The 13,941-nt window shown below is 28.2% G+C and overlaps 1 protein-coding gene across 3 annotated transcripts in view; it reads right to left on the minus strand.

Annotated features, from left to right (window-relative positions):
* Positions 1-13,941, minus strand: part of LOC111619740 (protein GDAP2 homolog) — an 84,093-nt gene that overhangs the window by 53,914 nt on the left and 16,238 nt on the right. For 2 of the 3 annotated variants that reach the window (XM_023361549.1, XM_023361550.1), the window contains exons 2-3: positions 5,358-5,534; positions 3,980-4,122 (exon numbers count right to left, since the gene is read on the minus strand). In XM_023361549.1, the coding sequence (XP_023217317.1) occupies positions 3,980-4,122; positions 5,358-5,530 (316 nt within the window). In that variant the 5' untranslated portion in view covers positions 5,531-5,534. Of the gene's footprint in view, positions 1-3,979; positions 4,123-5,357; positions 5,535-7,403; positions 7,425-13,941 lie in introns of those variants that run through there. The other variant, XM_023361551.1, reaches the window with a different exon arrangement.

The raw sequence follows: 13,941 nt of genomic DNA on the forward strand, positions 1-13,941 counted from the left end.
ATTCCTTTGCAATCTACTGATCCATATGCATATAAAATAGCTGCTTGCTTTCACAGCATTAGTCAAAAGGGCATACACACATTGTACAGATAAGAAAGACACCATAAAAGAAATTAAATACATAAAAAAAAAAAAAAAAAAAAGAAAGGTGGAAAAGAAGCCATGTGATTGGTTAAAAACATGATCTCATGTTCAACACTTCTAAAGAAAATCTAGTACAACATGGTTTCACAACAAATGAAAAAAAAAAAAAAATAGTATACATGGGTACAACAAAAAAATTATAAAAGAAACCTAGTAAAAAAAATTCAAGCAGAACAACATAAGTCACAGTGAAGATCAGACTTTACAATCTCACCTCCCAACACCTAAGTCTAGAATAGCCAAGTACAATTGCAGACTAAATTCAATTTACAAACAAATAATCAAATATTCAAATACCCACATATGCTATCAGAGAAATACTACCATTTACAAATTATTAAGAATGGCAAAGATAAAGTAAACAGCAAAACAGTACCCAAAATATGCTCCAATCTTGTGACAGATGAAAGATTTAACCAACAATTAGTGTATATTAGTTCTACAAATAGATCTTTAACAAGCAGACAGGTGGAACATAAACAATATTGATAGCAGTAATCCAGTAACTACTTTAGAACAATATGTGAGAAAATATTTCTACATGTTAGGTTGACTTGCAGATACCTGCGGTATCTGCAAGTCAACCTAACATGTAGAAATATATATCTTCATTTGTCTTATAATCATTGAATGTTATATTTTATTTATCATTATTATTCATATATATATATAATTATGATAAATAAAATATAACATTAAATGATATATATACACACTATGCTACTTTTTTAAATTACATTTTTAATTACAAACAAGAAATATAGAACATTATAAAAAATTAAATATCTTCACTTATCAAGTAACATTCCAATTTCAAACATTATCAAATTGAAGTTAGATTGGAAATCCAACATAGGCTTATGAAATAAGTGAAAATGTTTGTGTTTCCTGGAAATGCATGAATGGTGTTTATATTTTTAGGTTAAGTATAGTTCCAGCTTTGTTAATCACTTTTATTTTAAGATTTTAACAGTTGTCACTATTTACTCTTTTGAACACAATAAACTTTTAATTATGGCAATTTGATTATTTTTAAAATTTGAAAGAAGTCAACATGTTAAATCAATATATATTATAAAGGTAAGTGTACAATGTGCAAGCCGCTAAAACTCAAAAATGAGTCCCGGTATGATCAAGGGAGTTATATGGTGTGGTAGCCCTCTAACCCCCATCCATGAAGAAGGTTCCTGTTTTTACCTGAAAAGCATGCTATTCAAGATATAAGGACTGGAAGTTTCGCCCTCTAGAAATTTCTAGAACAGTCCAGAACATTCGAGAGTATTCGAGAGCATTCCACAACATTCCAGAATGTTTGGGATGTTCTGGAATGTTCGGAAACATTCCGAAACATCCTAGATCATTGTGGAACATTCCAGAACATTCTCGAATGTTGTGCAACGTTCTGGAACATTGTGGGCCATTCGAAGCCTTTTTTGTATAGGTGGGACTGCCCATTAGTGGGGGTATATAAAGCAAGATCCGTCGTGGGTTCGAACATCAGTTTCTTATCAGTGATGAAGGGAAGAACTGAAAAAAGTGAAAATTCCAAACTAGTGCAGTAAGTGAATAAAAACAGTGAAGTGTGAATAGTCAAAGTGATACAGTGACTGAATATAAACTCTCGAATGTTGTTGACGATATCAACTTTAATATTCAAAAGAAAATTCCTGGTGAGGAGAGAATATACAAATCTATCAACATGATGGTAGACGTTGAAGAAAGTGTCAACTTCCCTACAGAATTTCTAAACTGTTTGCAAGTACCAGGAATGCCATTACACTGCCTTCAACTGAAAATTGGATCTCTGATCATACTACTCAGAAATCCGAACTCACCAAAACTATGCAATGGAACAAGGATGATTGTCAAACAGATATCGAATATCATCATCAAAGCTGAACTTATGACTGGAAACGACAAAGGACACACAGTATTTATCTCCAGAATACCACTGATCTCTACTGAACTGACATTCAAATTTAAAAGACTGCAATTTCTAATCAAATTAGCCTATAGTTTTACAATTAACAAAGTGCAAGGACACACTTTAAAGCATTGAAGCATCAACCTCAAAGACCCTTGCTTCTCTCATGGTCAACTATACATAGCTTGCTCTGGAGTAGGAAATTCAAAAAATTTGTACATATATACCCCGGATAACAAAATGAAAAATGTTCTTTATAAACAAGTATTGTAAAAAGTTAGAATATGTTTTCAATAAAACTTTTTTACCTCTTATATTTTAAAAGTTTATCCTTTTATTCCAACTACCACACAATCTCATATCAACTCCCTGAGCGAAGCCGGGTACCCCAGCTAGTAAATTATAAAACTTAGAATGTTCACTGCCACTATGTCATTGTATGAAATGTTCCTAATACCATTCTCAGTTAGGCATGTAATTGTATGTAATTTGTAATTCAAGACAAACTGATTCATTTGCACATCAAAAACTGTAATTAATACAAACAGGGCAGAAGAACAAATAACTGTTTTTAAAAACTAAGGCTCAAAAGATTATTGTTATGCATCATGTAGACTGAATAAGATGTTATCCTTGTATAATTTATAAATGAAAATAATTCTCCCCTATAAAACATTTTACTGATACTTAAATTGAACAAATCCTACATTGACAGATGATATATTATGCATTATAAAAATTTATAATAAATATTTTAATATTGTACTATATGATAGTCATTTTTACAATAAATTATTCCAATAATTCTCCAAGCAAATTCAGAGCAAATTAATTCATTCAAAACTTCAAACCCAATTTTAAATACAGATAACTTCATATAACACAGTGTAATATATATAATCTCATGTTGTGTAAAATCATGTTAAATAGAACTAATAACCAAAAAAGGGGTTATGTTGCAAAAGCTAACAAAACTGTCAAATTTGCAGAAATAGAAGATCCTGTGGAAACTGCAGTTCTAATTATCTGCTCATTCTTCTTTATAGTCCATGTTTTTAATTCACTTATATTTAAACTTTTTATAACCTGCCATATCTTTTTATATTTTTTAAGACAATCCACAACTTATCTTTGATTCTATCGAAATAAAGTTTCTTTTAAGTAATGATTTTTTTTTCTTTTTGCTTTTGCTGGGCATAATTTAGGAATTTAATTCATAAATTATTCCAGTACTATTCTTAAGAATAAAGCTGCAACATAAACCTGGCAAAAACTTAACCACCAATCAAATGAAAACCAGAATAGCCTTAATAAAGTCTTAATCAATGTGCATACATATTGATAATTTTTTAATAGTCTCAAACAAGCCTAAGTTTAGCAGCATAAAACCTAACAAAAAACTTCCAACAAAATAATATATGGGGATTTTCCAAGTTTTTTCTTCTAACATCTAGCAAATTAACTATGGCATTGACAAAAAAAATGGGTATGTTAAAAAAAAGAACATCTGCACATTATCAGAACAGGGTTTCCCCACAAAAAAACTCAAATATAATGTTATGAGAGAGATTTGTTGCAGTTCTTTAACCATGTTAGAACTTCCATTACAAAGTTCTAATTTATAAAATCATATTTTCATTCTTATTTTATTATTATTCATGCCTTATCTATTTAAAAGAATTTGAAAGGGGATTACATCCCCTTTCAAATTGCAATTACAAACTCTGTCCTCTGAAGCAACTGTTGCTCCTTATGCACAGGATATATGGTAAGATGGGCTATGCACAAATATTTTATTTTCATTCTGACAATTTTCTTTGGGAAATGTACTGTATCAAGTTATATGCAAAAATATGACAATTAAAATTTAAGTTTTGGAAGCTCACAAATCATTCCATATAACGAACTGACCTTTAATATTATTTTGAAGATCCTCCTGTAACTGTGGACCAGCTCGCATTAAAATTCTTTCACTAATTGCATTCTTGTCAGTAAGAACTTCATTAGTTGAATTAACAATAGCTTGAGCATTCAAACAGGATATATCACCAACCCTATCATAAATTTAATTTTATAATCATTTCAAGATCATTAAAAATAGAAAATATTAGATATTGCTAATATTAATTTTAAAATGACAATGCATTCAGTAGATTATTTTAAAGAGGAGTTTTTAAAATGAAAAATCATATACTAAATCTCTGAATATCAGTAAATATCAAAAAGTTTTTAAAATTTAGTTTAAGTATTAAATAGCATCTTGTAATAAATTTAATTTAAATTTTTGTTAGAAAAATCTTTTTAAAAAAAGCTAAATATTTTCAGGTTGTCATTTCATCAATGATCATCAGGGATCAGCAAGAAAAAGTTTACTATTGAAAACTCTGATAATGGGTGTATAAATTTTGGATTTTTCTAAGAAGTTTTTACTCTAACATTAATGACAAAAAAAAAAACAATATACTTGCTTTTAATTTGTATGTTCTATTATTTTTAACATTACATAAAAAAATTAATATTCTGAAGTATTTTATTTAATGTTTATTTTAAATAAGTTGTTCTCTAGTGCTACATTACACTTTTTCAAATAGTTAATTCTTTTATTCAAATGTAATTTTTTTAAAGCTTGAATTGTAATTTGAAAATGTTTAAGCTCTTAATGAAATTTCATATTATATATTTTGTCAATGTGGACATTAATCATTAACAGGACAATTATACTGGTGTTAAGCATTTTTATTAAGTTACCAGGTAGCTTATTAAAGAAAGTCTGTTTTCTTTAAGAACTTTTTCCTCAATTCTTGTGTAAATGCTTAACACCAGTATAATTGTCCTGTTAATGATTAATGTTCATGTTGACAAAATATATAATAAGAAATTAAATAAGGACAGTAAGGCAATAATAATTTTAATGAAATTGTTTCGATTTCAAAAGCAAGACCACAATTACTTTATTAATACAATAGTTATATAGTTATAGTTATTATATTTATTGTATATACAGTAGAGCATCGATTATCCGACGCCCAATCAACCATCACATCGGTTAACCGACCGTTCTAGTCGGCAAATTTCAAATGTCTGCTAGTGATGCGGCACTACAATATTTATCTATGTCTTGGCTACTTTATTATTATTTTTGTTAAATTTTTGCGTGTTTTAGCTGGCAACATGGCTTGACCATTGAAGGGAAGCCAGTATTTAAACGAGACTTGATAATCGATGCTCTACTGTAGTTATAAAAAAAAGTTAATAAACTTTTTTTTATAACTAGCATAATATTACTTACCATAAGGCAATTTTTTTATTAATTTGTTCATTGCATGGAAATGGGGAAGAACTATGAACTTTCTCTTGATTTCCAAACAAACCAGCTTCAGGAATCTCTCTAGGTGAAATTTCACCCCATTTTTTTAGTGTGTAGATATCAACTGTTTCTGGAACAATTCCTAATGGATCCATTGGGCTGTAAGAAAATACAAATATATTACTTATTTTGCATATAAGTGTTTCATTACATAGTGAAAAATTTTTCAAAAGTTATTAATGAATTTAGAAATTATGATAAATTATTAATTTTTAATAAAAAAATATTTAGAGAATTATATTTCTCCTTAATTATATTAATATTCCTTATTAATTAATTTAATGATCACCAACAAAATATTTTCAAATATACAGGGTGTTTCAAAACTATATATCAGAAATATAAAGGCAGGTAGAGGGGACCTAAATAAGCAGATTTTGTATAGGAATGTGGGTGCAGAAATTCAGCGAGAGGGTGTTGTTGAGTTCAGTGGATGAAAGCACTTTGCTGGCTTAAATTGTAATTCCCTGCACAGATTTTGAGCATCATGCATCGTTACACCAATGCAGAGTTTACTGACATGCATTTTATGTATGGGGCTGTGCAAGAAAATGGAGCTGGATGTACTGTACATGGAGCAATTTTTGGGTAGGAATCTGACGGATCACCAAACATTCAAGCGTCTTCATCAGAAGTTTTGCGTGGAAATTGCTCCATGTACATCCATTGAGCAGCAGCTCCATTTCCAATGACAGTCATATCTACAGGCAAACTGTAGATATGACTGTCATTCAAGCTCAAAAAAGAAAAGATTACAATTATAAAAAATGATAAAAAAATCCCACAAGAAAGATTTTGCAGATCAAAGTAATGTGGAATAACACTGTCTGCACAGCTTTTCTTATTGAAAATCAAAAACTATCATATAGAAAATAGTTTTGTTTACATTATTTTGTTTCTTGGTATTATTCATCAATGTTTTTCACATCAATAACAATGTCATCTGCCTTGATCTAGTAATAAAAAGTTTGATATGTTTCAGGAACCCATCTCATCAACGACATAATATTCACTTTATTTTTTTGCAATCAGCAATGTTCCAGTGTACTTTTCTCTCCAGTTAATATGGATGTGTACTAATGCTAGGTTGCATTATTCACAATTGAATACCTTAGAATGCCATAAACTGAGAGTTAGCACGTGTGTCCCCAAGGGCTTCAAATATAGAATTAAATACTCTGTATAACAGCAGAAAGAAGAATTAAAAGATCATCTTTCATAATCTGTTCTTTTACACATACCTCAGGAAGACAACAAAGTAAGTCTTTATTTTGAGGCTCTTCTCCGCCTCAATATGTAAAACATGTTAAAATCATCCCTCTGGCTATGGTGTCAAGATCAACTCTGCCATTTCACTGTTTTGTTCCTGACATTTGTGAAAAAGGGCAGTTTATGAAAATGCTGTTTTATTATTATTATTTTTTTTAACGTTTCTTCTAGTATACAAAATTAATACTTTCTATTTTGTTTTTACTGAAAAGTCTGCTAACATTTAAAAGTAAACAATTTGAAAAAATTTTTAACGTTTCTTCTAGTATACAAAATTAATACTTTCTATTTTGTTTTTACTGAAAAGTCTGCTAACATTTAAAAGTAAGCAATTTGAAAAAATTTTTGACCTAAAAATTGCCAGTCACATGTCCGTCCTCTCAATCTCGAGAAAGATGTTAGCAGATAAAAGTCATGACAAGATTAGGAAAACTTACAATCCGTATGAACCGATTAACTATGCACTAACTTCCCGTATAGAACAGAAGTAACGTGATTTCAGTTCAAATAATTTCCCCACAACGAAGTTACATAAATGATCGGCAGAACTTTATCCATGAAAAACTTACAATATACAGGGGCAAAACACTAATAATTTGAGATCCAGAACCTATATTTTTAATTAAATAATATAAAACTATGATTAAAACTTTTAAGCATGGCATTATNAATATACAGTAGTATTTGCTTATAACGAACCTGTACGGATCTTCAAAACTGGTTTGTTGTGACCACTGTTTGTCATATCAGATAAGAAATAAAACATAGTCTAATTTTGAAAAACTAAAGTTTAATGTCTGAAAGATAAAATATAACAAATTATTACATAAGAAGTTGCCCATTAAAACAATATAAATGCACATTGTTACTTAAAATCTCTCTTATTTTTGTTTGTTGATTTTTGCTAGTTGCATAGCATTCTATAATATATAGTTCCATCTCAGCAAAACTATTTAAAATATTTTGTGGAGTATTTTGTGGCATTATTGGAATGTTGACACTGTCTAATATGTTGTATTGTCATCTTCATTCTCACTAATTTCATTATTTTTGGAAGATACTGAAGCTATATTGTCATCAATAGTCAAAAGTTCCCTGCTAATAACACTGTCATCAACCCTGACATATTCTTCAAAATTGTAGTCAGAAAATGCATCCAGTAACTGCAGAGAGAACACATCTCAAACACCTTTTGTTTCATCATTTGTAAATTCACTTTTCAAAAGTTCATTAATCAAAATGCCATCATCTGAATTTAACTCTTCTTCATTAGTTTGTAAAAAGCCAGCATGTCGAAAACAATTTACTGTTTGTATTGATACATTTTGTCATGTAATATGGATGAAGTTTATTGCATCAAACAATTTTATAGAAAACAATTCTTTGCTATTATCTATAGAAGTTACCATTTTCAAAAGAAGATTTTGCTGATAGCTGTTCTTTAACCCCTTGATCTAAAGTCTGTAGTTTTGAACTTGTATTGGGCAGCATGAACACCAGTATAATTGTCCTGTTAATGATTAATGTTCATGTTGACAAAATATATAATAAGAAATTAAATAAGGACAGTAAGGCAATAATAATTTTAATGAAATTGTTTTGATTTCAAAAGCAAGACCACAATTACTTTATTAATACAATAGTTATATAGTTATAGTTATTATATTTATTGTATATACAGTAGAGCATCGATTATCCGACGCCCAATCAACCATCACATCGGTTAACCGACCGTTCTAGTCGGCAAATTTCAAATGNAATAATAAAATTTTTTGTTTCTTACTTCTGTTCTTCATCCCATTCTTGCAGTTTGCCACAGAAAATGTCACAGGTCATCCAAGTTCTTTGGTTAGATTTGTAGTTTACTGGTATCTGTCAATTTTTGAAAAATCTTGAATTTTTCAAATTTACCAATTACAAACAATTTTCTCTTTTTCATTCCCATAAAATTTGCTGCTAGTAGAACAATAATTCTTCCTTTAGATAACTTTCCTCCTGCACAGCTTTCTCCTTTAAATTTTAGTGTTTTTGGTTTAAGCTTATTAAAGTCTCATTTCATCTGCTTTAAAGATATCACAATCTTGGAAATTTTCTCTAATTTTTGGCCACTTATTTTGCAACCAGTCCTATACCACATCCATGTTTACTGCAGCTGCTTCTACAAAAATTTTTCAGCTTCCAATATTGTCTTTTTGTTTAAATCTCTCAATCCAACTTCTTCTGCATTTAAACTCCGTACTCTTTTCAAATTTTCTTCCTAACTCTTCTACTTTTGACTACAATATAGCATCACTAATAGTCATGTTTTTAAGCCTCTGTTGAGAAAACCATTTTAACAATACTTGATCTAATTCATACACTGATTTTCTAAGCTTTTTAGCATTAAAATTATTACATTCAAAACTCAACTATTTTGCCTTTTTCCTTCTGAATGGTAGCAACAGTTAATTTAGTTATATTCATTTCTTTACATAATCCATTTTGCTTTCACTTTCAAACTTTTTAATAATTTTATATTTAGTCTGTAATATAAATGACTTATGTTTGTGGTTATCATTTAAGAATCATCATATTTCACAAGGATGACTCTTAAGTGATGCATAGTACTTTGTAATTCTGACTTAGCAAATGGCAAGAGTCAATATGCCTCAAGATTACATGCAATTCGTTACTCTTTATAACCAACATCAGTGAATGGAATTTTTCTAACAAATAACAGCATACATTTTAAATTCTGTGACAGTTTGGTTTTGAAATTCAAATTTGAAAAACTGCATTTACACTCAACAAAACAATCGCTGTAATTAATCAGGCTATAAATAGCAAATTTATAGACTGATTAATTTTTAATAATTTATTAAATAATTTAGAACCATCTGGAAGAAACACACAGTAAGTAGAGACTTACTGTGCAGAGTTTTCAGGTTCAAGTCCTGCTCCAGGCTAGTTCTTTTCTTCTAGATGGTTCTAAATTACTTAATACATTATTAAAAATTATTATTATTAATTTAAATAAGAGATGGTGCCTAATGTCTAACTCTAATAACAATTAATATCTAATCATTAATAATAATAAATTTATAGCCTAATTAATTACAGCAATTGTTTGGTATCAATGTATCAGACTTTGGAAAGTTTATTATACTGTATTTACAGTTGAAATTTTCTAGCCAATGAAAAGCATATTTTCAATTTCCAAACGTTAAATGGGTGGAAAATCAAACAAAATCATTTAACTGTCAATAACAGATAAGAAATAACATTTAAAATTAAAAAAACAGCATATGATAACAAATGAAAATTCTCGACAGTGTAAATTTCTAAGTTCATTGTTAATAAGCTGGTAGATAAACCTCAGAAAATACCTTGGTGAAGTAAGAAAACTGGTAGAGTATAAAAATTTATATTTGTGATAAAAAATTAAGTAAATAAATGTGTGCATTGAAATTAGTTAATTAAAGGCAAAAATGCCCAAATTAAGCAACATTTCCTATATTAGGTCATTTTAAATCATGACCTTTCCTTTTGTTTAACCCTTTCACGTCAATCCCATTATGTTATAGGAAAAAAGTTATTTAAAAACCCTAGTAATAACTTGAGAGAATTCTTTCTATGCATAATCTGTTATAAGCAATAAATTTCATTTTTTAAATCCAAATATTTTTCATTATATATGGGTTTGTTGTTCCTTGGATAAAAATAACGTTGCTCTTATGGTTTTTTCATTTGTACTTATAAAATGGGTTTATTATAGTCAAGAGTTCATTATAAGCAGGTTTGTTATAAGTGAACACTACTGTACAATTGACTTATTTTTATATTTGATGATTATATTTAATCAAGTAGAAGAATAATTCAATTGAATATTAGAATATAATACAGTACAGTAATACCTCGACTTATGCTACCCCGACTTACGCGAACCCGGAGTTACACGATTTTCAAATCTCATTGATTCGTCTTTTGTTTGAGCGCCATGTAACTTTTGATTACTCACTCCCCCACACTATTGTTCAGCTTACATGTTCGGACGTGTAGCGCGGAATCGACACATAGCTACAATTTATTTTGTGTTATTTATTTCTGTGTTTGTTATATCTACGGAGACTTGAGAGACTATGTTGTGATTTCTTGTAACCGTGAACAAATCAAAAGACGAGATAAGATTAACGTGAGCATTTATTAGCTTACATACATCCGACTTGGATTTTACACAAATTGCGAAATTATACCCCGAGTTACGCGAATTCGACTTTCGCGGTTATCGCTCGGTCCGACCTATCGCATAAGTTTGGGGTATTACTGTATATATATATATACACATACATGCTTAACAATATAAACTAACTAATAATAATAGTTAATAATAAACACACATTTTTAATAAGTTTCTTATTCAAATTCAAATGTTATAAATTTTTGATTAAAGAATATTAGATCATACTTGTATAAAGTAAGTTGTTTATAAAATAAGCAAACAAAAAATATAATGAAATTTTAAATGTCAAATAGACTTGCACTTCTATTAAGTCTATACTAATTAATAATTTCAGAATTATTCAAAAAAATAAATTGCAGCAAATATATAAATAATAAAATTTTATATTATATTATTTTAAATTATTAATGTTATAATTTTTTTCTTATTTAAAAACATCACAACTCAAATAATTTCAAAGAATATAAAGTTTAACTAGCTTTCATTAGAATATGATATCTTTATATAATTTTTCAAGAACAAAATACAGTAATACCCCGAACTTATGCGATAGGTGGGACCGAGCGATAACCGCGTAAGTCGGGGTATAATTTCACAATTTATGTAAAATCCAAGTGAAATGTATGTAAGCTAATAAATGTTCTCCTTAATCTTATCTCATCTTTTGATTCGTTCACGGTTACAAGAAATCACCACATAGAGTCTCTTAAGTCTCCGTAGATATAACAAACACAGAAATAAATAACACAAAATAAATTGTAGCTATGTGTCGATTCCGCACGACACGTCCGAACATGTAAGCTGAACAATAGTGTGCGGGGAGTGAGTAATCTAGGGTTGCGTGGCGCTCAAACAAAAGACGAATCGACGAGATTTGAAAATCGCGTAACTCCGGGTTTGCGTAAGTCGGGGTAGCGTAAGTCGAGGTATTACTGTATAGATAAATTTAACTTAAAAAAAATTAGTGATAACTGTATTAATAAAGTACATCTTCCTTTATATATTTTTCTATGAAAGATTAGACCTTAAATATATGTAAAGGTAACAAAAAATATTTTAATAACTGATAAAAGTAAAGAAATTATCTCTCCAATGATTTCAGAGAAAGGTTTTTTTTTTGTTTCTACAGTAAAACATGCACTTTACATATAATGTCATATAAATTTAGAACACAGTTACTTTAATGGATCAGGCACAATATTTTTATATATAATAAATGTATAATTAGTTATTATAACAATTTAAAATTAATATAAATATCAAAATTTCTATAAAAAACAAAGCAAACCTAGTAAAGTTTATTATAAGCTACATATGTATTACTAATAAATTATATTTTTAAATGTACAACAAAAAAAATATAAAAGTAAAATTGAGAATACAGTCGACCCCCTATAACACTGTTGATAATTCCGTTTTATATGAATTCCACGTTGTACGAGTCACTTAGGTTTTACAAATACGTGTGCCAGGCTGTGAAAGGCTCGCATATTTGTAAAATCTAAGCGACTCATACAACGTGGAATTCATATAAAACAGAATTATCAACAGTGTTATAGGGAGGTCGACTGTATCAAATATTTCTTAAAAGTTCTATTTAACAAGGATATTCTTCCATAAACCTTTATCCAGCATGTTTTTTTAATCAAAATTAAAATGTGTATAATGTAATTTGTAGGCCAATCTCAGGTTGATCATGAAGAAATGAATTAGGTTTAAAGCATTAGTTTTGATTTAGAGAAAAAAAAATACATAATGGATTATGGAAAGTTTTGGTCTTCTTAATTAGCATTAAAATTCAGTACAACGAGATTAATTTTTTTAAATCTTCTATAGAAAGAATTATACAATTACATTATTGCTAAATATATAAATTTAATCAATTATATTTTTAATGTATATTTTTTATTTATTTAAAAACAAAATTTGTCAATTCATAAAGTATAATACTTTCATATTTTGTACTTAATTAATCTATGTATTAATATATTAATCAAATCAAGAAAAAAAATTAAAAATTAAATTATTATACATATAGAAGATTTATTGATAACTAAATGGTAATTTGTTGCAAAGTTCAAGCATACAAAGAAATTTTAAACATTTTTAAACTTTTTGAAATAAAAAAATGAAGAAAACTTTGTTTTAAATAATGTATTATTTCTTAATTATATTACAATTTTCTTTTAAAAATTGGATTAATGATATAAATTTAAACTGTTTCTTTAGTAATATTAAAGTCTCAATCATTCAGGATGAAGGGAGAAGAATATTCATTTTACACAATGATATATTTATACATATACAAAAAGTTTTTTTATAATCAACATCACAGAAATGACTAGCCTATATGGCTTATGATCAAGTCAGTTTATATAAATACTATTTACTAGCTAGGATTCCTCTGTATGAAACCCTATAGAATTTTACATATCTACAGTTTTATCTTCTGTTAATTTTTTTCAATATTTAACTAATCTAATTTCAAATAGATACATGATTATCAATGTCCATACAAAAGTACAGTATTTAAATAAAGATATGTACAGTNTAACTCCGGGTTTGCGTAAGTCGGGGTAGCGTAAGTCGAGGTATTACTGTATAGATAAATTTAACTTAAAAAAAATTAGTGATAACTGTATTAATAAAGTACATCTTCCTTTATATATTTTTCTATGAAAGATTAGACCTTAAATATATGTAAAGGTAACAAAAAATATTTTAATAACTGATAAAAGTAAAGAAATTATCTCTCCAATGATTTCAGAGAAAGGTTTTTTTTTTGTTTCTACAGTAAAACATGCACTTTACATATAATGTCATATAAATTTAGAACACAGTTACTTTAATGGATCAGGCACAATATTTTTATATATAATAAATGTATAATTAGTTATTATAACAATTTAAAATTAATATAAATATCAAAATTTCTATAAAAAACAAAGCAAACCTAGTAAAGTTTATTATAAGCTACATATGTATTACTAATAAATTATATTTTTAAATGTACAACAA

This window comes from Centruroides sculpturatus, unplaced genomic scaffold (genome assembly GCF_000671375.1).
Source record: "Centruroides sculpturatus isolate CEXI.00-Female unplaced genomic scaffold, Cexi_2.0 scaffold88, whole genome shotgun sequence".
In the NCBI taxonomy this organism is placed as follows: Eukaryota; Metazoa; Arthropoda; class Arachnida; order Scorpiones; family Buthidae; genus Centruroides; species Centruroides sculpturatus.